Source organism: Fukomys damarensis, unplaced genomic scaffold (assembly GCF_012274545.1).
Source record: "Fukomys damarensis isolate Sample0158 unplaced genomic scaffold, DMR_v1.0_HiC HiC_scaffold_16, whole genome shotgun sequence".
NCBI classification, from domain to species: Eukaryota; Metazoa; Chordata; class Mammalia; order Rodentia; family Bathyergidae; genus Fukomys; species Fukomys damarensis.
The window spans coordinates 135,692,826-135,719,509 of NW_022900928.1; the positions used below are offsets into that span (position 1 = coordinate 135,692,826).

Genomic DNA, 26,684 nt, shown 5'->3' on the forward strand with positions numbered 1-26,684 from the left:
GAGCACAGCCCATCTCCATTCTCAGCATCCCACACTACTCCTTGAGCCTACCACATTCCCCTGTGAGGCTCAAATTTGGGTGTCTGGAGAGCTCCCTCGAAAAAACCCACAATCAGTCCTGGCCTGTGCTTCTGTCTGGTCCTCAGTGGCCCACGCATCACGCAATGGGGGATGACTGTCCAAGAAAACTCCCCAACCCCTCCAGCCCTGGCACTCTCCAAGCCAGCACAATCAGGCAGCACAGGCCATGTTCCAGACACCAGGCCTATCAGGGGACTGAGCAGGAGAGACTGGTTTTTCATAGACAAAGTATCTGTGTTTTACTGGCCTGAAGAAGCTGTGCAAAAAAACTAAAGCAGATATCACTAACCAACTGCCTTTTACTCTGTTGTACACTGAATTCAATTTGGAAGTAAGGAGATTATTTTTGGATTTAAAACATAGGTATTTTTGTGGGAAACCTGCTACTTGTTTTCATAAAATAAAGTGCTATCATGTACTAAAACCTCACATGACTCCTTGTGACTCTATCTTTATCCTCTAAAGTAAATAAAATGACTCTTGAGCAAGTCAGCACCTGTCTTTCACAACATCATGGACTTAGCATCAAGATATTTTAACAGAGAAGAAAAAATCAAATTTGGATGTACTGAGTTCCCTTAACAGCTCAGCATTTTATTTAGAATGGAATGGGGCCTCCCAACAGACCCCCCCCATCACACCAAAGGACCCCCTTTTGGTTTGACCTTCTGAATCTTGGGTGGTTCATACAATTTTTTATCAAAACATCAAGTGTTAATATGAAATACTTGAGAAGATCCAAGTGAAGCTCTCCAAAGCTTTGGGAATGTGAGAATGTTCTTTGTGATCCCTGGGCCCTATTTGCCTCAGTCCTCCATCACAGCTATTCTTCATCCTTGTCCTCATCCTCGTCCTCCTCTTCTTCCTCCTCTTCCTCCTCCTGAGATATGCTGCTCTCAAGTTCTTCGTCCTCCCAAGCCAAGAGCTTTTTAAAAACCGCAAATTCCTCAGCAGAGGAACAAGCTGTCTTGGCCAAAAACTCAGCCTCTGAAACTCTGAGAATATCCTTGAGTAAAGGGTTTGCAATCTGTGTCTGCCCCTTCTTATCAGGTGTTTGGTACCGGCCCAGGCGTTCCAGGTAAATGTGCCTCTGCTTGATCTTGGTTAGTGAGTACTTGAAGAACTCAGTCCTTACTATGTCCAGATGTTTACTTCCCATCCTAAAGTAGCCATACTAGAAGACACAAATATGTTTACAAATCCCACATGCAGAATCTGAAAATCCTCATTCCACAATTCATAAAAACTTCAGTTGTCCAAAAGCATTCAACAAGAATTGCCTAATCCACCACAAAATATTCACTCTATGATACTAACATCCGTATGATAGCTAACAATTTCAAAGCATTTTCAAATTCTTATTGAGAAAAATGCAGCAGAGAACAAAAAGGACAGAAAAGAAAACATTTTTCTTGAAATGGAGAAAAGGAAAACTGAATATGGAAAAATAGGCCAAAAATTTCATAAGACACCTAGGAATTTGATGTAAGTAGTCATAACTGTTAGTAAAATATTAAAACAATTGTCACAATTTTCAAAATCAACATGCAAAACAGGTTCTAAAGACAGGAAAGATTTACTATTTCAGAGTTTCCACGTGGACTCTAGTAAGAACAGGACTGGGCCATTCACTATAATGGAAAACAAGTGTGGAATAGTTTACTGTAAAGAAGTGGAAAACAATCGGAGACACATTGTTTTTGGCACGTGTGTGCAAAGAAAATAAAAGCCTTTTATCTTATCTACTGAGAGGCTAGCTATTTATTCATTTCACATTATTTTGGATTGAACCCAGGGCCTTCACACTAAGCTACATTCCCTAGCCCATTATAAATTTTGAAATGGGGTCTATGTCACTAAGCTGTCCAGACTGGGCTTGAACTTATGATCCTCCTGCCTCAGCTTCCCAGAGTGCTGGAATTTCAGGCTTGTGCCACAATACCAGGCTGAAGCTTTTTCATTCAAAATTGACGGCAGTCCACTTGAAAAACCTGAAAGTGTTTCCATTACTTGCCTAATCACTCTATCACTCTCACCTGGAATTTGTATTCCAATTCACTAGGATCCTCCCGAAGCACATTGGGGCATCTGTGCAGAATCTCAGTGACCTGCTGCACCGTGAAAAGGCACTTCTCCTTGAGAACCTGAACAACTTCATCAACATCCTGCTGACGCATGGTGAAAATCTCAGGGCAGCTGTGAAGCACCTTCTTTAGTTTCCCTGTGTGGCATTAAGGATAGGAAAGCACATAATTTCATGATATTCCAGAAAGCCAGGGCTAACTGGCCTAAAAGCTCAAACCAGCCTTAAGAAATGCGAGATCCTCTCAATCCACTCAATCCAGAGAACAAGTACAGACCTCAGACATGCCTTCCACAGAGCACTATGGAAATGATTCCTCAGACTCACCAGCCCAACCTACATCCCTGCCTTTTTTAGCCTTCCACCTAAAGACACTAACTTCAATTTCTTCCCCTAATCACCTAGATGAGAATTTCCCAGACTTACAGGAAAAATTAGTAACATGGGAGTACTTTCCCCCACAGCAGGGCTCTGGGTTGCTGTTTCCCTCAGTTATAAAACAGCCATTGAAGCACTTGCTGCCAACACTCTGAGGACCTGAGAGCCCGACTCAGTGATAAGGGAGTAGTGATGATGGAAATAATGGCACCCTGATGTACATCACAAATACCAACATCCTAGATGCCTGGGGAAACTATATGTTTTATCCCAAACAGGGCACATGGGAGTGTAAAAAGGCCCTATAGTAAATCCATTAAGACAAAGGTGTGAACTGTAACTATCCCAGGCAAATTAGGGTACATTTACCACGGAAAGTTGGGCAAAGTTTAGTAAATGAAAATTTAAAATCACTTTTCTAAACTTACTAAAATGTGGGAAGAATGTATTTCAGTAGTTTAGGCTTTATCTTCATTTCTTAAACTGTCCTAAACTTGCAAGTGAGTAACAATAGCACATACCCTCTCACACTTAGGCTTTAGATTACATTTTAAAAGACAATCTATTAAGAGAAATACACAAGGCTATATTTTTACTTATTTTCTAAAGGAAGCCTGTAGAGACCCTAAGAAACTGTGAGCCCTCAACCTTCACTGCCCCCCTGCATCTTACCAGGAAGAGTCAATAATAAAAGAAATAAAAGCTGGGCGTGGTGGCACACGCCTGTAAACCCAGCACTCAGGAGGCTGAGGCAGGTGGATTACTGTGAGTTTGAGACCAGCCTGGGCTACACAGTGAGTTCCAGGTCAGTCTCAACTACACAGTGAGACCCTATCTCAAAAAGCAAACAAACAAACAAAAATAGTGCAAATCCTCCGGTCAAGAGCAAAGAGGTCCTTGGACATCCTATTCTCCTTTTCCAGAAGACCCCTAAAGAGATCCAAGGAATTTCAATGATCTCTGAAATCTAAACAACTCTTGGGAAGGTGAGACACAACAGCCAGAGGGAGTCCACTCTGCCATATTACCAGAAGCCTCACAAGATCTCTCAGGTTCCACAGTAAATCAAAACACTTAGCTGGACTCTAAGTCTATAAGGGATGGGCTAAGACTGCATCTAGTGGGTCTTCACATCAAAGGTTACACATGCATGCACACGTCACCTTCCCAAAGCAACATCACCCGCTGAACAGACTATGAGTCACCGCTCTTCTTGGAGGTAGAGGTCCTCAGTGAACTCATCAACCAGGGCTTGTCCTGGCCCTTGGTTCTTTCTTCTAGTCCTAATCTCCCCAGTATCCCCTGCAATGCCTTCTGCAGAGACCACTCCTCAGGCCACATCATATGTTCTCTTCTAGGACAGACTTCTCAGAAACCTGAGCTAATCCACCTCATCTTAGGCTATTCTTTCCCCAACTTCTCACACTATTTAAAATCTCCATCCCCTTGTACCTTCCCCAAGGCCAAGCTTCCGCAAGTAACTGGAACGCTTCTTTACTTGCACTATAGGCAGGTTCAGTAACTGGGGGCTTTTCTTCAAGGCTACATACACAGACTCTGGATTTACACCCAGGAGTATAAATTCGGAAATGATGTCCAGCAACTGTTGAAGGCTGGCACCTGGCTGTATACCAAGCAATTCATTAATACGGGTATCACTGAAACCCATGTCCAGGAGAGAACAGACAACTTTCTCTAGTGTCAGTGGCCCTCCATCCACAGAAGTTCTCTGTTTCTCAGGTAGGCAATGAACAAGATTTGCCTGGCACTCCAGTTCCTGCACACACTTCTTGGATCCAAACAAGGGTAACTCCTCAAGGCTCTCTCCACCAGAAGCTGTTGTCAGTTTTCGTAACAAAGAAGCAGTTGTCCTTTTCTGTTCTCCAAGGTAAGGATTCAGTTTAGCCAAACAGACCCAGGTGAGGGGGATGTGACGGAGCAAACCAAGAACCTACAAGAAACAGAACCAAAAGAGAATTCCACCACAGTATAATAAACACTATAAGATTTCTGAGCCAAGGTATTTAGTACCTTGATCCCACACGAGTGCAAGTTTCACAAGCAATCTGAAAAGTCACATCTTACAGCCTACAGAGAAAGAACCTCTTGTAAAGCGAACAGGGTAACACAAGTACAGAGTCAGGCACACATAGTACTGTTAGCTTTGCTAACTGCAGGGCTAGCAGGGAGGAAAGGGGACAGAGTCCTGGTTCCACAAAGTCCAAGAATAAAGTAAAAAACCAAAAGAAGAACTTAGGAGAGTTTAATGGAAATAATAAGAAAAAGTTCATGGTATCTATCAGAGAGAATTCCAAACAGAAGTCCAAACTGTGTTCCTTGTCCTGCACTTATGTAGGAATACACAGAACTCAGGAAGAATAACAGAAAAAGAAAAGGAGGTTCAAAAGAACCTTGATATTTTGCATTTCTAATATTTCTCAAAGTCTGGAGATAGGGAGGAGCTGTTAACTAGTGTTCTGGATAAGAGAAAAGAGTACTTTCTCTATTCTTATTCTAATCTTTTCGCTTTTATTCTTGCTTCTTTTACATTTCTAAGCTTAGCTGCATGAATTAGCTCTTAACCTGGTGGGCTATTTTCTTTTATATTAAGCTGCTCTGCCTGGCTACTCATAATAATTAAACTACTACACTGTTTCAAGGCCACTTGGTAGTATTTGCTTAGAAATTTTAAACCATAGCCAAAACTCGATTCATGACTTAAATTCATTCCACAAGAACACTCTTGGATACAATTAATCTGCCAGTCGACCTTAACACAGATATCCCACTGGCCTCCAGGGCTCAGGCCAGCAGGTAACAAGCAAACCAGTCCGGCTTGCGGGGCGTGGTGGCGCACGCCTGTAATCCCAGCACTCGGGAGGCTGAGGCAAAAAGATAGCTGTGAGTTCAAGACCAGCCTGGGCCACATAGTGAGTTCCGGGTTAGCTTCAACTACATAGTGAGACCCTGTCTCAAAAAATAACAATAAAAAAACCACTCCAGCTCTCAAACTCCTGGCACCGGCCCCCGACCCTCCTCCAGCGTTCTGAGAGCTGCCCTCGCCCGTCGAGCCTCGGCTCTCGGCTCCTCTCCGACCTCCTGCTGCCCCCACTCCATCCCGAGCAGGGCGCCCCGGCTCTTCCGCAACACACTGACCGGAGATGCTCTTCTGCGTCCCCGCCCTCCAGCGCGCGACCCCAGCAGAGCCCGAGACCTAATTCAAGCTTACCTGTCGGCCCAGCACAGCCATAGCGTGAGTTGGCGTCGCCGCCGGAAGTAGCAGCCGGTCCGGCCTCTCGCTTCCGTCGCCCTCCCCTACGCCAGAGCGAACATGCGGGGAAAAAGTTCCGGGCTCACATGCCTCTGCCCGGCCTTGCACACGAGCCTCGTCCTCGGGCGCCTGGGTTTCTGGTGGCTCCACGGCCGCACCGCCTCCTACCCGCCTCATCGAACCTCTTCAGGAGCTCGAAGGAACGCTGAGGACCCACTCTCTTCTTTCCCGGAAGTTAGAGCTGCCCGCCGCCCAGCTGTTTCCTGGGACGCAGTGGTCACAATCCCGGAGCGGCCTCAGCTCCTTACCCAAGCTGGGAGCCCAGAGCCAGCCCCTGACTGACGGTGTCTAAACTCCGTGCACGACGTGAATACCCGGCCACCACACACCAAGCGAAGCCCTAACTGATTTTAAACACATGACCCCAGTAACAATACGACGGGAACCAAGGCGCATTCCTGTTTCCAGCCACAGAGCCCTCCCCAAGGTCTGGTTTCTACTGAGGAGGAAAACCGCACTGCCCCAGCCTACTGTGTATTCAAACTTCAGACGCAGATCTGTTTGAGCAGAGCCTAGGCATCTTTCAAGTGGGGATAAGTGAACAATAAAACGGTGTGCTTTCTCAGCTGCCTAAATTCCACTTGTAAATCTTAATGTATAACCATTTCTTGTTTTATCGTCTTGGCTGAAAGAAAAAAAAAAAGGATTTGAGTCTTGCATAGGAATACACTTACCTGCTGTGTGCCAGGCACTGAGCTGGTCCTAAAGTGTTTGAACATACCCTTTGACAGAAGGATTATATAACAGGAAGGCCATAATCTGCATAAAACTAAACTGATGGCTGTGTCTTTTTTTAAATTTAATTTTCTTCTTTAAATACTAGCTGCCAACACCTCAAAATAAATTGTTAATGTTTTTACACCCAAATCTAAGAAGATTCTGTGTGCCACAGTGTCTCCCTGAAAAGGATCAAGGAACTGGAAGAGGTCAGCTGGCTCCAGAAGCAGTGACGGCTGGGATGCGGCAGTTAGTAGGAAAAATTGGCAGCATCTTCAGTCTTGTGAAAACTCTGCTTTCATGAGCCATATTTGAAATATGAAGAGGAAAGACTTGTCAGTCACAGTCTTAAAACTTCTCTGCAGGTGCTTTCTGCAAAGAACATCTGCAAAGGATCAGACCTATTAAGAGTCAAGTCAAATAAGCCTTAACTATTTTGTCTTACAAAGAAGTAACATTTGGGCTGAGGATGTAGCTCTCACTAGTGCTTGCATGCACATGAAGACCCTGGAATCAGTCCACAGTGTGGGAGAAAACAAGCAAAACCAAGAAGTGAGTTATTGGAAAGCTAGCATTTTATGTCCTCAAATTAATGCACATCTGTCTGAAAACATTCTGTAACACCTTATACTTGATAAGCATCAAAACACCAAAAGAGCAATGTGTATTTCATTCTTAAAAACAATACCAGAAAACTCGAATCCTGAAGCAAAACTGTCATGCAGACAGGGACATGGTACAGGCCAGCTGCAGGACATCTGGAGAGTGCAGGCCAGCTGTCATGGGGTGACAGTGCTTGGTATATAGCAGTCTTGCAGACAGCCAGCCCAGGGCCTGCCTACCTGTGCATGGAGAAGAACTGATAACACCACATCCCAAGTCCTCTGAAAAGGGGATGCTTGAGTCTCTGGCCCATCTCTGGCAGTGCCCCCAGGAGAGGGACCCTCATGCTGAATGAGACTGGATTTCTCTCTTGCTGTGGCAAGTAGGGTGCACACATACAAAAATAAAGAAACCAGGTGCTTCTCACATTGAGCAAGGTGGAGCAATTTATGATCCCAGGTTCCTTAACAGTTTATTCAAGAAGTTGCTTTAATTTGGAAACTGTTCAAAGAAATCAATTAATGAAATAGTCTGATCATCTTGGCTACCATAAAACCTATGGGTATACACAAAAATAGAAAGAATAAAACACTATTCCTTCCAGAGGCTCACAAATCAGAAGCTTTTAATAGTATAAAGTAATTACACCCTAAAATACTTTTCAAAGTCACAAAAAACATGAACTCCAAATCCATTTTATAAACTTTAAAAAAATATAATACCACTGGCTTTTGCTCTAGCACCTGTCAAACTTGCACCTGAGTTTATAGAAGGTGAAGGGGGCCAGTTCTTGAAAATTTACTTTCTCCAAGTGGAAGGAGCCAGAAATCCATGAACTGAGTGGAGATGTGCAGCAGAAAGCACGAGTTCAGCTAGCGGGTAGAGAGGGGTCCTCAGGACCTGTGCAGGGCTGGCCGCTGGGAACCTCCACAGGGACGGGGTCCGTGGAGCCTCCTAGCCTGTGCTGCTTCGCTCAGTCTCCTGCTCCTGGCTCCCAGTGGATAGCAGACTGCTCTCTAAAGAAGAAAGAAGACACTGTTGCATGCTAACAATAACAAGATGATGGAAAACTTCAATAGAACCTGTTAAGGAATGGGAGATTTTGAACCCAGAACCAGTCAATCCTGTCCACCTGCTATGAGCCAGTTCTAGAGCCAAGAGCTTTATCTGAAAAGCTGCTCCCCAAGCCCAAGCCTCAGAGCAGCAACCTCAGAATCTGTGGCTGTGCTCCAACAGCCCTGCCTTCCCTCCAATCCCACAGCCACACTAAACCAGTGGCATCCAGGGCCTCTGGTGAGGAATCAAGCCCCGACACTCGCAGCCAGGACAGAGGAGGAAGCCTTGCCTGGAAGGCAGCCTGGATTCCCATTCTAAGCAAAGTCACACAGAGAGGGAGGGCGGAGCCTCTCACCTGGCTTGTTGGTTCTGCACACCTCCTCCCAGGTATATTCAGCAAGGTTCACAGGCTGTGTCACCCACGGGTCTGTCATGAGCTTCTCCAAGGTGGTGCGCTGCTCAGGGGCAGGCTGCAACAGCCCAGACATGAGACTCATGAGTTCTGGGGACATACAGAACATAGTTCGGGATCAGGGCAGCTTGTCTCAGACCCACAGGGGCCCAGGGGTCCCCACCTCTGCAGAGCCTCTGACAGAGCAGGGGGCAGCCAGGAACCTGGACTCTAGGGCCCAGCCTGGTACCCTCAGGGAAGGCCTATGGACAGCTTATCCCCTCCAAAATGAAAGCATGGAGTTGGAAACCCATCACACTAAGATCAGATGGCCCAGGACTTCCTAATTAGTCCATTTCTGGAAGCCCTGAACACCCAGGATGGGCATGGCAAGTAGGGGAAGGAGTAGCAGGCTACAGTGTCCCCAGATCAGCCTGTGGAAGCATGGTGAGCTCCAAGGAACAACAGCCTTAGATCTCGATTTGGACCCCACTTCCTCCAACAATGTGGGCATCAAGACAACCAGGGCCACCCAAGCCTCTCTGTCCAGGGCCCCATCCCGTGAGCCTAGCAAAAGACATGTGGAACAGCCTCTATGGGTAGAACCTCGTGCCACAGGGTCGTGGTACCTCAACAATCCAGAGCTTCAGCAAAGATGCACTTCTAGCTTGAGTACCTCCCCCCACTGTGTATACTGAAGCCAGACCCCAGCGTGACAGCAGGGTAGGAGGCCACTGGGTGCTTGTGAGGTCAGATGAGCTCCTGAGGGAGGCATGGCAATGGAACTCAAGTCCTTATGAAGCAGGAAGGGATCAGTCTCTCTCCGTCTACCATGTGAGGGCCTGTGAGCCGGGGAGAGTCCTCACCAGCAAGTCAAATCTGCCGGCACACTAACCTCAAACTGCCAGCTCCTGAGCTGTAAGATAAATGTCTTTTGTCTCAGGTCCCTGCCTTTGGGTTCTAGGGCAACAGCCGAGCTAGACAGAGGCTTCCAACCTAAGCAAAGAGCCCAAGGCACAGACTGCCTGAAGATGCTTGTCACCTCACAGCTTTCATCAGTGCCAGTGATGGAATCGCATGGTATCAGGTGGGAAAGGTCCAGCTGCCAGCTCCATGGGCTCCTCTGGGATTGAGAAGCCTCCTCTGGCCACAGACCCCACATCAGTCCTCACTCCAGATGTAAACCACTGCCCAGCCCCAAGGTGGGATGAACTTCCTGCTGCCACAGTACTCGTGGGGCAGTCACAGAGTGACTGACAAACCAGGCTTCGACATTAGCTGCTGGAGCTCAGGTCTCACCACCCATCAACACTCCCTCCATACACCAGGGGTTCTGATCTATGTGCCCAGTCTTACAGATGCTGCCCCTGGCAAGGACTGTGACTGTAAAGTCTGTTGCTCACAGAGGACCCGGAAGGTCCTAGGGACAGCAATAAAAATTCAATCAAGATGTTTTCCAGTCATACTCAAATCTTTCTTATGTTCAGATCAAGGAATTAGGAGAAAGAAAAGAGGTGAATGAGGTCATCAGTAGGAACAGAGAGAGGGAGGAGAGGGAACTGATTGTAGTGACACATGCTTGTAATCCTAGCACTTAGGACACTGAGGCAGGAGAATCACTATGGATTTGAGGCCAGCCTGGGCTATATAGTGAGTTCAAGGACAGCTGGGACTACATATCGAGACCCTGCCTCAAAATAACAGAGGAAAGACAGCAAGAGCTGTTTGGTTCTCAGGACAGTGGAATCCGTGCACTGCCTATGTCCCGGGCTCACCTTGGGACACCAGGTATGGGGGGTGGATGGTGGCCTCCATAGTCTCCTCCACCTCACAAAAGGGGTTCTCCTCGAAGATCAGCGTGTACAGTGTGACACCCAGAGACCACATCTCCAGCTCTGGCCCTCTGTAGCTGTCCAGGAGGAAAGGACATTTCAGCACCTCACGGAGCCAAGCACAATTCGCACTGCCAGCCTCACAGTAGCAGTGGGCCTCCCCAGTCAGCCACATGCTTCCAATGGACTGGAGAAGTCCACTCAGGGCTGCCTGGGGAGTGGCCTCAGCGGCACAAGAATCCCTGTGATCTGGGGGAGCCAGGTCTTCCTTCAGGAGGTGTGAAGACAGAGAAGGGACAGCAAGTCACTAAGCCTCCCTGGGGGTCACAGGGGAGACAGAAGGAACAAACAGGTTAGAGGGGGTGGTCACTGGAGGAGGAGGCCTGGGGAGATGAGACCATAGTGCTTACTTTCTGACATCAGAACCCTCACCTATGCTCCAGCTCTACCTAGCATTTTAGGTGGTATAGGCCTCAGCCTTACATCCAGTAAGATGACATCATCTTCACTCTGCACAGAGGAGCAGTACAGCCTGGGGAGCAGGAGGAGAATTAGGCCTAATTGGCCTCCTTTGGGCGCACAAAGGAGCAAGGCTGAACTCAAGGGTGATTGCATGTTAGAGATAAGTTCAGACAGCTGAGGTAAAGTTGTTTACCAGAGAATGTACTACTGATACTGGAAATCAGGTGGATCTTGTTTTAGTTTGGTTACTTGTACCTGTGTCTGGGTGAATAAAAGTGAGGTAAGCCAAAGGCTCGGGGTTCCTCTGCCTGCTAGGGGTATGCATCCCCTGGCTGTCCACATGTCAAGCTGCCTCCACGTCTCTATTATTAATCCTTATTTACCCTCCAGGTCTGGGAGAACAAAGTAGCTACTCCTGGACCCAGAGCAAGGCCTGTGGGTGAGCCAACTACAGGTGGCATCCCAATGTGGTGCCAGGGACCTGGGGTCACCTATAAAGTGGGGCCTGGAGCTGGGTGGCTGCACTCAGGGCTACCAGGGCACTGATTCTCAGGACCTGGTGCTCAGAGGAGCCTGATCCAAGAACCATGTTGGAGCAATAGCTGCTCACCAGAACCCTGGTCAGACACAGGAGCCCACAGCAGCCGTGGCACTATGAAGGGTGCAGGACTCAGCCCTCTGCCCTCCAGGGACTAGGGAGCTGGAGGCATCAGGAGGCTGAAATCAGGCAGGCAGGGAGCTGCACATGGAGGAGGACCAGTCAGTGCCCCAAGCAATACCCCAGGCCAAGGTCAGCACAGAGGGACGAGGAAGGACAAGACATTATAGGAGCTGAGCAAGAAAGTCAAGTCAGATGGCCTGTGTCTGTCATTTCTGCTTTATAGAGAAAGGTCCACTGGAGCAGAAGAGGGGTTGGAAGCTCTTTCTACAAGGGGATAGATAATGTTTAGGCCTCTGGGCCACGTGGTCTATGCCAACTACTCCACTCAGCCGTGGTGTCACAAAGCAGCCTTGGACAGTAAGAAAGCAAATAAGCATGTGTGCATTCCACTTACACAACACAGGTGTCAGACTCGCCACAGCCATGGTCACAGCTGAGCTCCCTGTGACAGCAAGCAGGGGCAGCAGCCCCAGCATCTACCAACAGCCCTAACAAGAGTGGGACTTGAACACACAAGGGGTGGGAAGCCTTAGGAAGGAGATTTTGACCCACAATGCAACACAGGTGAACCCCAAGGACATCACACTCAGTGAAAGAAGCCAGTCCAAAGACAGTACCATGTGATTCCACTTACGTGAAGGTCCTAGAGCTGTCAGATTCCCCGGAGACAGAACAGAGTTGGGTGTGGTGTGGCACACATGTGTAAACCCAGCATTCTGGGAGGCTGAGGCAGGAGGATCACAAATTTAAGCCCAGTATACGTAACTTAGAAAAACCCCGTCTCAAAAAATAAGAGTGAGGATGTAGCGCGGTGCCAAGGCCTTTAGTTCAACCCCCAGTAATGAAGAAAAAAAGAAAGCACAGTAGAGAGTCGTTGTCAGGGTGGGGTAGAAAGGCTCAGTGTTAACGGGGACAGAGTTCTGTGTGGATGGTAGTGGCGACTGAACAACAAACCAAGTATACTTCATGCTGCTCAACTGTCTACTTCAGAGGTCAAGGTAAAGACAACGTTGAGAGGCAGGCTAGATTTGGCCAAGGGCCACAGTTTTCAATTTATCAATTTAGTAGGACCTTGTCTCAAATACACAAGTGAAAATGGGCTGGGGATGTAGCTCAGAAGTAAGGCCCTGGGTTCAATCCTCAGTACAAAACAAAACAAAACAAAAACCAAAACAAGGAAGGAAATGCTCCTGAGAATGGGATCTGGAACCAAAATCAACTCAGAAAGCCTTCTGCTCAGCTGGGTGAGGTGGAACACACCTGTAATCCCAGCTATTCCCAAGACTGAAGCAGGAATATCTCAATTTAAGAGCCCAGCCTGGACAACGTAATAAGACTCCTTCTCAGGAAAACAAAACAACAAAAGTTCTTATAAGAAAACCCTGTACCCAGTGAGGTGGGGAGAGGACAGGGAGGGATGGGGGCTTGAAAGACAAGCTGCTGGCCCTGAGGCCTGCACAGGGCTGACAATGGCACTGCTGAAGGGGAGGGATGAGGACCTACAGGGGAGGGGCTGGTGGGGAGGAGGCCCCTGAGCAGCACTGAGCTGTTGGCAGCCAGGCACCGGGCAACGGGACTGGCCATGAAGCACTCATACAGGCCAGCAGGCAGTGGATGCAGCTGCCCTCCAACACGGAGGACAGAGCGGCCACCATGGGACAGGGCAGAGCCGTCTACACTCGCTGGGTACCAGGGGAACCACAGCAAACCTGAAGATCCCCCAGGCCTCCTGAAGCCACCCCCAACACTTCTTCCTGTGGGGGCCCTGAGCACACGGGGAGGGACAGAGGGAGGTCCACTGGCATCCTGTGTGCTCTGCAGCTGGCAAAGTCAAGGAGCTGCTCATAGGGGCTGTCCAGACCCGGGAAGGAAGCCACAGGCCACCAGTGGAGAAAGTCTGCAGTAGCATTTCCTGGCTCCAAGAGAGGGACCCTCATCTGGGTCACACCCCCACCCTCCCTGACACTGAGCAGTTTCTCATGAGAGCTGAAACCAGACACGGGGACACCCTGCACACTTCTGTCATCAGAATCAATAAACCAGCTTGGGAAGTCTCTTCTTCACTTACTGGGAGAGTCCTCATCTTTACCTATCACATCTTCCTAGCTTTCAGGTATAGCAAACTCCAAACATAAACAAAAGTTGAGAAAATAATAGAATGAACCTGGGGTCTGCTGCCTGTCTTCCCGGGACCCATCTTACTGTGTCTGTTTCTTCACTTTTCTCCAAAACATTATCCTTATCTCTCAACACTTTTGTCACAAACAGGCACAAACTGAAGCCATCTTGCCCCAGATCAAACCAACTGGGCCAGCATGAGGCAAGGACAGGCAGAGAACATGTACATACGGGTTCCCCATGAGCACTTCGGGGGCACAGTACTCGATTGTTCCACAGAACGTGTAAAACAATTTGCCCTTTTCCAAGTAGGCAGCTGAGCCAAAGTCTATCAGCTTGATTGTGAAGTCCTCAGCGATCACGATGTTCTCATCCTTGATGTCCCGATGAATGATGCCTTTTGAGCGCAGGTACCCCACTGCCGACACCAGCTGGAACCAGAGGGGGCTTCTCAAAGGGCAATTCAGAAAGACAAACATTTAAAATAAACATCGAGGAGAAAACAACAATAAAGAAAAAATAGACATTTTCCAGTGCCTAAATCTGGATGTGGAGATCTGATTCAAGGCCAAAGGGAGTCCCCACAAGCATCATAGGTGAAAAACCAGACAGACCACAAAGCAGACGCTGAGAAACATGCAGTAGTTAGTGTGGAGAGACACACAGGGGCAACCACAGAGTTCAGGCAGCACCTGGGGACAGTGAGGCTTCAGTGCTCCCGCTGCAGGGCCCACCAGCTCCAGGAAGGGCAGCCTATGGTGTCTGCCATCCTTTCACAGTGAGCAGACTGACCACCAAGGCGTAAGCTCTAGAAAAGGCTCCTCCCCTGCAAGCCACAGGGCATGCCCACTCACTCTCACACCTGCCTGCCTGCTCTGCTTTTCTGGGGCCAGGATCCACCAGCTCAGCCTTGTCCCTGAGCAAGAAAGACAGGTAACTGACATTGTCACAGATGGGACAGCACCTGGACTCTTAACCTAGTGATCTCAGACAAGACAATCAGTTTGATCTTGGAGGCAACTTTACATGTACAAATGAATCAGAAGCAATGTTAACCATTGGCAGGAGAACTAAGCCCAACCAATTAACTGACATGAATATTTACATACACACACATGAAAAACTATGCATGTACATATGCACACATGTACGTGCCTCCATGTATAGACATATAAATATACCTAAACACATATACACACATCCAAAGATACATTCATAGCAGAACCAGTCAGGAGACAGAAATCACACTATAGTTACAAAACAGAAGTCTCAGTGAGTCATGCTGACTACTGAGTGCCCAGCTCAGAAGAGAAGCCATCCCTCCTGCAGGCCCTGCCCACGCTGCCCTGGACCCACAGAGCTTCCCAGAGGGCTGTTCACGAGCCCCAGCCCATCGCTGAGCAGACCTGATGGACCAGGGATGAGAGGTGATCTGCTGATCACCAATGCTATTTATATGCATGTTTATAAAATTACAGGTCTGTGTTTACATATAACAACACATGTATGTGTATGCATTTGCACAGGGGCCACAGAAACTTTTTGTAAAAATTTTAACATATAAAACATCATCAACTTGGCATGGTTATGCACGTCTATAATGGCAGGATGAGACAGGAGGATTGCAAATTCAAACCAGCCGGGGCAACTGTTAAGTTGTTAAACTTAGGGAGACTCTGTCTCAAAATGAAAATAATAAAACGGGCTGAGGAAGTATATCATGCAAATAACAACTTAGGGAGACTCTGTCTCAAAATGAAAATAATAAAACGGGCTGAGGAAGTATATCATGCAAAGGACTTCAATCCTCAGTACTGCAAAAGACCAGAATGCACTGTGTCATCAGCTCAGGATTAACAGTGGGGAAGGAGCAGCTTTCACCATGTGGCTCCTGAGGTCACCGCACAGATTCTCTGCACTATAAGGTTTCAGATACAAATCTGCCACAAATTGAAACAAACAAATACATAATCTTCCAACCCAAGAAAAGGGAGACAGATGACATTCTTTTGGCATAACCACGAAGCTTGAAAGTCACAAGGAGATGCCTAAGAAATCCAATTTCAAAAATCCAGTAACTTTGGGAAGCTTATAACTTTGAAGGAAGAAAAGTTCACATCTGGAACTTGCCACCAAGAATTGAGTCATTTACAGAAAAAAAGAAAAAAATCAAAGGGCAAACCTGCATTGTTCACACAGCCCTTCTCTGCTCTTTTTTCCACCCTTTCCAGGGAGCTAGGAGAAGTTTGGGTAGAACCACCCTCCTCTCCTCATGGCTCAAAGTGACAGTTACTCTTCTCTCCCACCCTCCCTCTTCTAGGGTACCTTTCTGTCTTACTGATCACTCTTCCATTCCAATAAAATACCAATGGAGATAGATCAATACGCAGTTAGACACAAAACAGATCAAGTCAAATACTTACTACGAAATGAGACTGCCAAAATCTTGTCCTTGTTGATTACTTAATTAAGAGCATTTACACTGTGCTGTATGCCTATCTTAGGGGCATCCTGGTTAATCCTAACTCTTTTCATGTAGTATCACAGTGATCCAACTACACAGACCAGCCAAGAATGAGGCTGAAAGACAGCAATGATTTCCCCTAGGTCTCATGGCTATGGAGATAACAATTCAAATCAAAAGCACAGAGCTCACAGCTCAGTGTGACACCTGTGTTGGTTAATACCTGTAATTGATATAGCCACTGTATGTATATAAATAAATCTTAATCACCAAGCACACTTCCTTGCTCACTGCAGGATGGTATCTGGCTTCTTCCTTCCTCCTCAACCTCACTTGCTCTACTGCAACCATAGAATTCCCTTCTCAGAGTGTTATGCCTTATTCTGTCAGATTGTAAAGCTGAAGGATCCACTAATGGAGACCTAAGCCTGAGCCGCTGATCCATGCAGCCACCAGCTTGAGCTCTCAAGGCCACATCCACCCATCTCACCTGTCGGAAGATGTAGCTAGCCAGGGGCTCGTCCAGGCTGGGGTGTTGGTCAATGAAAGCAAAGAGGTCCAGGCCAGAGCCATGCTTCTCCATCACCAGCTGGAAGAACCCTTGGTTTTCAAACACATCCACTACCTGGAAAAAGACAACACAATGTCCAGCTCTGTTGAAATATCTTCAATCAGCAAACTGCAAATTTTATGGGAACAAAGATGCACAGGAAATCACCACCATCCACCTTGATGATGTTGGAGTGCTCCACACTGTACAGAATTGCAATCTCTAAAGTGACTTTTCCAAGTTTGGGGTCATCAGTCCAACAATCTTCCAAAACCTTCTCCTTCTTAATAAACTTTACTACCACCTACAAGGGATGGGAGGGTAGAAGCAACTGGAATCAGCCCTGCTGTGACATCAGTTCCCCCAAATTACAAAATGCCAAGAACACATATCGCACAGCACTCTGGATGGAAGGACGGCAAGCTCTGAGGCTCACTGGTAGAGGAACATGCAGGAAGAAGGGCCCCTAGCACACAGCAAGCATGGGCCACACACACACACCCAGGCTGCTCAGGGAATAGGAAGGTTCCTGTTGTTTAGTCTGCTGCTTCATTTGCTCAGTGGGACTTTTTTCTAGTTGAGCAGAGGAGATCTAAGTTCAGCTTTATAAGCGCAAGGTATCGGCAGGCCACAGGGGCAGCGGGACAGTAGTATACCACCTGCGCTCAAAGCGGAGGGGACAGGAGAGGCACCCTGAGCCTCAACGTGGGCCCAGCCAGGGTCTCAAGCACCTGTGGGAGCAAGGTCTGAACCTAAGATGTCATATGACATTGCCTGGATGTCCATGGGTGCCTGGCAGGGACCCTCCTTGAAACCAGAAACTGCTGGATGAGACCTCAGGGCTCCTCTTCCAAAGACAATCCCAAATTCAGACAGCCAGGGACCCAAAGTTGGGGCCGCTCCCTCCACGAGCCACAGCACCTCCTTGTTTTGCTCCTTGTCTACTGCGATCCACACAAAGCCAAAGGCCCCACTGCCCAGCGGGCGCAGGGTGCTGTACTTGCATGAGTACTCGCCCTCACAGGCTGCCAGTCCCTCCAGCTCCACAGGAGTGGGGGACTCCTGTTCCCTGGGCTTGGCTCTGTGTACCTGCAAATGAAAAGGAAGGTGTGTGGTCACATGCAACTGAGGAAAGTGGGCACCCACACCATGTCCCCAGCTGAGCAGCACTCTCACCCATACTGCCTTTCTCCCATGCCATGGGAGCTGCCTAAGGATCACTGCCCCAGGGCCCCCTGTGCACACAATGCTAATGCAGATCTGGAGCCCTACATCTGCTTTAGGACACTAGAAGGCGGTGTCACAAAGCCAGAAACAGACCCTACTCCCATCCAGGCACAGACAGCAGTGCCAGCAGGAAAAACTGGCCCATAGTGGGAGGCAGAGACATGGCCTGAGTGAACTGATACCAACCTCCCCAAGGCTGGGTCCTGGGGACTCAGGCACAGAGTGGGTAGAGCTGGGCAGGCTGGCAAGCAGCAGGCGGGTCCTAGTGGCTGAGTCTTGGTGGCTGTGCAGGAGGTCCTTCACCAGCCAGCAGCAGAACAGGCTCGAGGGGCCCTGGAGCTCCACCCGCTTCACCTCAAAGTGTATGCCTGCAGACAAGAGGTGGAAAGGCACCTCGCTGACTACCAGGCAATGGTGTTAAGACTAAAAAGCCTGCCACTCAGAGCTGCCTGAGGACCACCCAGCAGCCCTGGACAGGGGAAAAGATGTCAGCACCAGCAGGGAAACCTTTACCAGAGCCTGCCAGGCAGCCAGGGGCCAAGAGCTAAGGACACCTGTAGAAAGCTGCTGGCTGCCCCAGCTCAGAAAAGATAGGACAGAGCAGCCTTCTGCCTTCAGGTGACAGGAACCTGACTGGAACTTGCTCAGTTACGTTAAGACCATTCGCAGAAATGCATCCTGCAGTTATGCACAGCCATGTTAAACTTAAACCGCCATAGCACACTGTTGTGACACACCTGTATTTCTGCACACAGGCACTGCATCTCCATGTAGCCTCCTAGGATATGGTGTCTGCATTTTGGCAGAGTGTTCATAGCTAATTTTATTTTCTTGTTCATGTTTTCTAAGTTTCACAAATAATATTATTACCTATGTAATTTGTTTTAATTTGGGAAAAGAACCATAGCAATCAACAACTCAAAATCAGTGATGTAGAAACAGCTGGCCAAAATAATAACAGCCCTATTAAGAAATGAGGAAAGCAAGCAGACGGCACCAACCTGGTCCTCATGCCCTGCACAGAGTGGGGTTTTGAGGAGACCTGAGAAGCCTCTCATCAAAACACCTGATGAGAAACGAACAGCAATCCTGGCTTCCCAGTGTGACTCGGGGGACAGACCCCAAAGTCGTACCCCTCACCATCTCTAAGCTGGAGAGGCCTCCCTGGCTATCACAAAGAGCTGTCTGAGCAGCATGAACAATAGGTGATCCTTAACAAAGGCAGAACCCCTCCAGCCCCCAGGGCCTGGGCATCCCTGACCCTGCTGGGCCGGGCCCTGGTGGCCATGTGCCCCTCCCCCAGGGCTGGGGACATACTCAGCCGCAAGCCATCTCGGTGGTAGCAGCTCCCCGAGTAGGTGCCCTCCTGGATCTCCCGACACAGGCCGGCATCCCTAGGCGTCACAGGGGTAGAGGTGACCCAGGCACTCATCCTTGGGTCCTCTGCAGACAGGTGTGCATACTCCAGGTTAGCATCCATAGTAGGAAGGCCACAGTCTGGGCTTTCTGTGCTACTGGCTTCATAATGTTCAGGGGACAACAAATATATGTCAGGTGATTCTGTTGGCTCATGCTCTGGGCAGCTCTCCTGGGACCCTTGACCTTCACCAAGGTCAAAATAGGTGCCAGTCAGTAGAAACCGCTCCCTGTCACCCAGAACATCTGACCTCTGCCTGTGGAGCACATCTACATCAAAATCAGAGCTCACTGCCGAGATAGAGGGTGTCCCCTCGAGTTCAGAAGTGGCACAGGAACAACTAGAGGAAGTTCCATCTGCCCCATCCCTGAGAAGGAGCTCCCTAAGGCTCCAAGAGCAAGAGTTCAGAGCAGCTTTCCGGACATCCACAGCCTCCAGGAATTCAGGGAGGTCAGTAGCCAAAGCGTAGCAGGCAGAGGAGCTGCCCAGGTGGCTGCCATGCAGGTCTCTGCCCCTCAAATCACAGGACAGAGGGGTGGTGTAGGGGCAGTGCTCTTCGGGGACAGACTCTAGGCAGGAGATGCCCAGAGTTCCCTCAAAGCTCAACCTGGACAGCTGCTCCTTCACCAAGCACACCTGAAGCTCTTCCCGGGCAGCTCTCCCTCCCAGCCACGGCTCATCCAGGGTAGGCGTCCCGAATGAGACGCAGGCCACCCCTGGAGGGCTGGGTGCCAAGTCTGGGCTTGGCTGCCGTAGAAGCCACTCGCTCCTGTAGTGGGGACAGTAGGACGGGAGGCCCCCTCCTGCCGGCTGCCCTACAGCATTGGGCTTGGGCATGGTGGCATTGGCCTGAAGGCTGGCACTGCTGGCACCCGTCAGTGCCCGCTGAGCCTCCTGATGGAGGTCCCACATTCCAACATCACTGCTCCTGTCCTCAGCTGGGACTGGAGGGCCATTGTCTTCACAGGAAACAAATGGTTTTGTGTCCACTGGTCCAGACCTGCTTTCTCCCAAAAGACCCCGCATGGGAATCTGTGCTACTGCAGGCTCTGCTCCCCGCAAAGCAGTAACCTGCTGGTCCGTGAGCAGTGACCATGCACCATGGGCTGGAAGGCTTCCCTCCTGGCTGTCTTGCAGGTCCGCAGGCAACACCCACTCTCCATGCATGGGTGGGTTTTTCTCTGAGACATCCTGCTGGTTCTCAGATGGTGACTGCTTCTCATGGGCCGGCACATGCCCCTCTGGGATACTTTTCTGGTCTGTAGCCAACGATTGTTTGTCCTGGGCCAGTGGGTGCCCCTCCAGGACACTGCCTGCCCTGGGAATAGGGATTCAGATGACAATGTCACTAGTGGCCTCAGAAGGGCCAAAAGGAAATAACATCAACTCCCCCTCTATGAGACAAGTACAAGCCTATCAGACCACAAACGTGCAATAGAAAAGACTTAAGTTTTGTAATCCAGTAAAAAACAGAATACTTCCCCAACATTTTTCATGAAGTCCACATCTGGCAAAGATTTCTCAGCAAATGCTACTGGAAGTCCACAATGCAGTAAGGAACACATGCTTGGGCTCCAGCAGCACCCATCCCGGTGGCCCCAGGCCTCATGCTGGCTACACTGTGAAGTGGACCACCCAGCAGCTGCCCCGCGGTATGGGACAAGAGGGCCAGTCCCAGATGCACCTACCCTGGTCCTAAAGAGACCGGTCCTGGGATGCACTGGGGGCGGGCACAAGTGAGCCCTGGGTGACCCTCTCATTTCCTTCCTCACCTGCCTATAAGCTCACAGCAAGGAGAGCCAGGGAACAAGCTTCTCCTACACCATCCAAAGTGCATCCCACAGGCAGACAAGAAGAAGTGGGGGGAGTCAAGGCAAATAAAAAGAAGCACCTGCCATAGACCAGGGCAATGGCACCATCCAGGAGGTCCTGGCTCTTGGGAAGACCATCAGATGGGTTCTACACACAGGACAACAGACACAGGTACCCTGGCCTTGCTCCAAGGACAGAAGAGCATGTGTGCACACACATGCATGCATAACACACATTTACATGCAACTATACAGAAAGACAGGTCTGGAAGGCACTAACTGTACAGCCATGCCCTCGAGAAAGAGTGGGACTGGACAGGGAGGTCAGGAGAGTGTCATAGGGATTTCACTTTACCACTGTTCTGTGCTTAAAAACACATTTGTGTATTTAAAAAAAAAAATTCAAAGCTGAAAAACACAACAGGGTGGGTAAATCTCACAGCTATAACAGGGAACAGAAGAGGCAGACAGAAGGGGCAGCACAGAGGAAGCTTGAGGACAGGACTGTGACCAGAGCTCTGCACCCAAGGCCAGAGTGTGGAGTAGGAGGGGACTGGGGAGTCTCTGGGGCAGGCACAGGAAGATGTGGTCAGCGTGTGCATGAAAGTAATGCTCTAAAAGAAAGAAAACAGGCTGGGCGTGGTGGCACATGACTGTAATTCTAGCACTCAGGAGGCTGAGGCAGGAGGATCACTGTGAGTTCTAGACCAGCCTGGGCTACACAGTGAGTTCCAGGTCAGTCTCAACTACATAGTGAGACCCTGTCTCAAAAAACCAATAAAAAAAAAAAAAGAAAGAAAACAGGGTGGAATATGCCAAAATACTAGGCACAATAGGATTATGATAATAACAGAATGAATTTTTGATTCCCATTTTCCAAATTACCTAATAGAAGCATCTTGTACTCTAAATAGTGCACTGTACCTTACTTAAAATGTAGAAAGAGAACAGAATTCTACAAAATTCTACAGAGCCAATACCAGTTCTCTGAAATCTGCCCAAACATTGTTGCACCCTCAGCAGCCCAGTACATGGACAGTGACACACAGGCCCCTTTCGTGGAGGCTGTGAGGACTGAGATGGGCACCTGGGGCCCTGTCATCGAGTGTGGACAAAAAGGCTGCTACTGTTGTCACTAACCAGAGCCAAACATGGCCTCCTCCACCTGCCGCCTGCCCCAACCTTCTGCAGCAGGACTCACTCTGAAGAGGGCTGCAGGGAATGGGCAGCTGGGAGCCTGGATCCAATTTCCAGCTGCATCTGCATCCCAGCAGAGATGTCTTGGCTTCCCACCAGCTTCAGGGTTTCATCTTGTGGCAGTACATGATCACTAGCAAGCACCAGATCGACTTTTGCATCTAAGAGGAGTAACAGAAAAGAGCATTTTGCATTCACAAAAGAAGCCTCCCTGGGGCCAGTGCTGAACCTCACAGACACCTGCATTCCAGCATGCAAGACAGTAGGTGGAACAGCACTCTCCAAGAAGGCCACACTTCACTTTCTGCTAGCATCTGTCCTCGGTCCCCTTGTCTCGGTGCCTGTCCCCCTGCCCCAAGTAGGACAGCAAGCATCCTGCCCCATGACCCTGCCATGCCCCCTGGTTCCACAGGACCAACCCCAGTGGGCCAGAACTTGAGGCAGAGCTCGGCCAAGCATGGCAGGCCTCTAAGCAGAGCTGCCAGTCCGTCCTCATTGCTCAGAGCAACAGCAAGGTGTGCAATGTGGGGCTACCGGAAGCACAGACACGGATTCTGTGGGATATCAGTGGGCTCCACACCCTCCTGGCCCCTTCAGCCTGGGGTCCCTCGGGACAGGAGGATGGGTGCTCATACTGCCTCCACAAAGCACCCATCTACAACTGCTTGTGTGGTTGAGACCCAGGAACCACATCCAAATAGTTTACAGTGCTCACCTAGAATCACAGGGACAAACAACACAATCAACAAATATGCTAGAAATATTTAATGCAGGAACAAATCTGTTGTGCTATATTAATTTATGTTTATGCTGCACAAAGGTATGTAAACTCTCTTTAAAATGAAAGGACTGTCAGCTAACCGTGTCTCAGACATGGGCATAAGTAACAGTCTTACAGGACTTTTTAGTCCCCTCCTCCATGCTGATATGTCTACTAGAATAACCTGCAACTGCCCTCACACCTGACACATCAAGCAAGGACAGCTGCCTGCCCCCGTGCTCTGGAGCCTCTGTCCCTTGGTCTGTGATGGAGGTGAGACTGGGCACACTGTGGAGCAGAAGGCCGTGGCTCACCGTGGCAGGGGTCGGAAGTCATCTCGCCACTCCTACTCTCACTGCCCATGTCCAGGCAGCTGGTGAGGTTAGGATGCTGCAGAGAGCTATTGTAGGCAAGGTCCATGTAATGGTAGAAGCCAGGAATCAGGAAAGTGATGTTCTAGGAAGCAGAGCGGTGATGCTTCAGAACCCAAAAGGAGGGCCCACTCCAACCTGCAACCCACCTGCCTGAGGAAGAAGTGCCAGCAACCTCCAAGAACTGCGTCCCGCAAGGTGAGATTCCCTTTGAACAGCCTGAGGCCCTTGGCCATCAGCAGACCAGGGACCAATGGGAATAGGGCTCCCCTCCATCCCCTGGGTGACTCTGGAGGTAGCCCAGGTGGCCGCTGATGCAGAGCCTAGAGACAACCTAGGGAGCTATGGGCAGGGCCCTCACCCCAGGGCCAGCATCCCTCCAGGTACAGTGCAGGAAGTGGGCAGCAGGGGCCTGCAACACCTGTAGACTGGCTGCGTGGAATGGACAGGGAGGTAGCAGCCAGAAGCCCCACCTTGCCCAAGAGCTCGGTTTTCCTGAAGCCAAACAACATCAGTGCAAAGCTGTGGTTAATGCCATAGATGGTGCCGTCAGGCAGGAGTGTGATGAGACCACTGATGGTACAGAAAACCCACACGGATGCCCAGTAGCCCTGCCTGGGAGCCGCCTCGCCCTCGGGTGCCGCCTCGCCCATGGCCGCTGCCTTCCCACCGCACTTGGGTTTCAGCTTCAGGGTAAGAGGGAAGGTGGTGCCATCCCTGGCTCTTCCAACAGACCTCTGAATCTCCAAGCTCTGAAAGAGACACGAACAGCTCACCACATGGACAGTACTGAGCTGCACCACCTTGGACCCCAGCTTCACCAACACAGCCACAGAAAGGGCTAGGGAGAGGACGCATGCAGGGGAGTATGGGGACAGGGCTCTGGTCAGCCACTCCAAGGGCTATGCCCATTCCTCATCTGTGGAGGGAGGAAGGCAGCGTGCTGTGCCTTGGTCTCGGACTGTGCCCCCAAGGCCCACCTGTGCAGGTAGCCCTGGCCCTTCACACATCTCCTGTTGCTCTACCCTGGAGTACCAGCATCCTGGTATCACTGGCCTCTGGGGACCTAACTGTCCCCACCTGCGGCTCAGCTCCTCCTGCCACATGAAACAATCTCCCTCTGCTTTCACTAGGCATGCTGTGTCCTAGGTACATTTGCCTGACACAAGGCTCCTGACCACAGAATTCTGGCTCAGCCCCTGGCTTCAGGCTGGTAAGCTGGACCCAGGCCTTTGCACCTCCCTTTGTTCATGGGTTTCCCCCACCCCATAAGACTGGAAAGATGCAGGGCTGGGTTGGAGGCGGGGTCTTCTCTGCTCCCCTGAATGCAGGAACACCTCCATAGCACTGCACCCTGACTGAACTCAGGACCCAGCTGTCCCTGCAAGGTGCAGGCCATGGCCAGGTTCCATCGATCTTCCCTGACCCCAGTCCCAAGGGAGCTCTACCTGCTGCCGAAGGGTTGAGCTCACACAGGGGGCTCTGCCACAAATCTTCAGGACATACACCACCTCATGGGTCAGAGGGCAACCCAGGGGCAGCAGGTGCTGCTGGGCCACCTTCAGCCACAAGGTCAGCAGAGTCCTGCTGGCTGAACAGCACAAGTGGCACTGCCTAAGGACAGAGTAGAGGGTACACTGTGCCAGAGCTGGGGGCAGGGACTGAGCTTCCCTGGAAAGTGTGACACAGTGAACCACAGCTCAGAGGCTGAGTCTGGAGGACTGTGGCTTAGGCCATCACCTTCATTGCAGCAGGGAAGACTCAGTTCAGTCAGCTGGTAACTGTGGGTGCGGATGTGACATTGGTGAAGCCACAGCACTCAGGTCCCCTGCACAAAGGCCACATACTAGCTAGGAAAAGGGAGGATCTGAGGGCTCGGCTAAGATACAGCTACTGCCTGCACCCCAGGCCGCTGCTCCCCAACTGCTATAGGACCCGGCCGTGCCACCCCCAGGGCTATGGTGGCTGATTTCACATGCTGACCTAGGGAGCTGAGTGTGTCTGTGAAGGTGCTTTGAAAGCAGACTGGCATGTGTCTTGCAGACTGTGTAGGACACTCCACACAGTTTGGATGGCACCATCCAGTCAGCCAGGGACTCAGCAAGACACTGGCAGAGGACAGGAAAACTGATCATGTCCTGGAGCTGGATCTATTCTCCTGGCCCGCCCCTGAACAAAGGCAACCGCCTTCAACCTTGGGGTGAGCCAAACTTAGTAGCCTGAGCAGTGACTGTGCACCATGGGCTGCCTTGTGGGTCCTCAAGTTAACACCCATTCACCATCCCAGGATCCTCAGCTTGCATGCAGCCTTTCAGGGACTTCTCTGCTGCATTATCATGGAAGTCAATTCCCCTAAAAAATCCCTCATTTGTCTGCACCCATCTATCCCATTGGTGCTGTCTGGGAAGGTCTAACCAAAACCAGGGGAGACCCTGCACCTGCCAGCCCTCCCTGCTCCATATTAAAGAGGGACGACAAGAGCAGGCGGCCCAGAGAGCACCAGGCTCCAGGCCACAGTCAAGCCTCAAGCACATCCCACTACAGGAGAGCCTTGTGGTCGGGTTAGATGCAGGCAGTGCAGGCTGTCGGGTCCTACCTCTGAGACAGGCTGGCCAGCAGGAGGGACCTGCAGGGACGGGATCAGGTCTGTGATGGGCTGCCCGACTACATCCTCCCCAGACGCAAACCCATGGAGATGAGCAAAGAGATCATCACAGGATGTGATGGTTCCCTGGAAAAAATCCCACATCACAAGTGTTACAGTAAAAGCACCATGCACCTCAGCTTTAAATTTTACTAAACCTCAGGGTCTGCAAACTAAGAGCAAAGCCATTTTCAGAAGTGCAAGAGGCACGTAAATGTGCTCTCTCAAGAAGGCAGCAGGGTCTCCCTCTTGTACTGGATATGCAAACTGCTGGCTTTCTGGAGTCCTCACAGGCCCTGGCCCCTCAGTTACCATGGCCCAGCACATGGCTGAGAGCTATCTGCAATGCCCGCCACTGCTCTAAGGGTTTCACTTAAATATAAAGACTCAAGAAGGGCAGGGTCTCCCTCTTGTACTGGATATGCAAACTGCTGGCTTTCTGGAGTCCTCACAGGCCCTGGCCCCTCAGTTACCATGGCCCAGCACATGGCTGAGAGCTATCTGCAATGCCCGCCACTGCTCTAAGAGGG

General features: G+C 50.0%; 2 protein-coding genes across 8 annotated transcripts in view; both read right to left on the minus strand.

Annotated features, from left to right (window-relative positions):
• Nucleotides 1-766: 766 nt before the first annotated feature.
• Nucleotides 767-6,348, minus strand: Mterf4 (mitochondrial transcription termination factor 4). The gene is made up of 4 exons (XM_010606622.3): nucleotides 5,772-6,348; nucleotides 3,995-4,493; nucleotides 2,118-2,302; nucleotides 767-1,255 (listed from the first exon to the last, which is right to left on the minus strand). Exons 1-4 carry the CDS (start codon nucleotides 5,988-5,990, stop codon nucleotides 905-907), a joined length of 1,254 nt encoding a protein of 417 aa, XP_010604924.1. The 5' UTR covers nucleotides 5,991-6,348; the 3' UTR covers nucleotides 767-904.
• A 798-nt stretch (nucleotides 6,349-7,146) lies between these two features.
• The window catches only part of Pask (PAS domain containing serine/threonine kinase), a 30,028-nt gene continuing 10,490 nt past the window's right edge, over nucleotides 7,147-26,684 (minus strand). For 3 of the 7 annotated variants that reach the window (XM_010606637.3, XM_010606635.2, XM_010606636.2), the window contains exons 7-18: nucleotides 23,984-24,262; nucleotides 23,454-23,595; nucleotides 22,384-22,540; nucleotides 19,272-20,689; nucleotides 18,141-18,322; nucleotides 17,649-17,816; nucleotides 16,906-17,031; nucleotides 16,668-16,802; nucleotides 13,945-14,144; nucleotides 10,416-10,549; nucleotides 8,605-8,751; nucleotides 7,147-8,209 (exon numbers count right to left, since the gene is read on the minus strand). In XM_010606637.3, the coding sequence (XP_010604939.1) occupies nucleotides 8,148-8,209; nucleotides 8,605-8,751; nucleotides 10,416-10,549; nucleotides 13,945-14,144; nucleotides 16,668-16,802; nucleotides 16,906-17,031; nucleotides 17,649-17,816; nucleotides 18,141-18,322; nucleotides 19,272-20,689; nucleotides 22,384-22,540; nucleotides 23,454-23,595; nucleotides 23,984-24,262 (3,150 nt within the window). In that variant the 3' untranslated portion in view covers nucleotides 7,147-8,147. Of the gene's footprint in view, nucleotides 8,210-8,604; nucleotides 8,752-10,415; nucleotides 10,550-13,944; nucleotides 14,161-16,667; nucleotides 16,803-16,905; nucleotides 17,032-17,228; nucleotides 17,817-18,140; nucleotides 18,323-19,271; nucleotides 20,690-22,383; nucleotides 22,541-23,453; nucleotides 23,596-23,983; nucleotides 24,263-26,684 lie in introns of those variants that run through there. The other 4 variants (XM_033764750.1, XM_033764751.1, XM_033764752.1 and 1 more) reach the window with 4 other exon arrangements.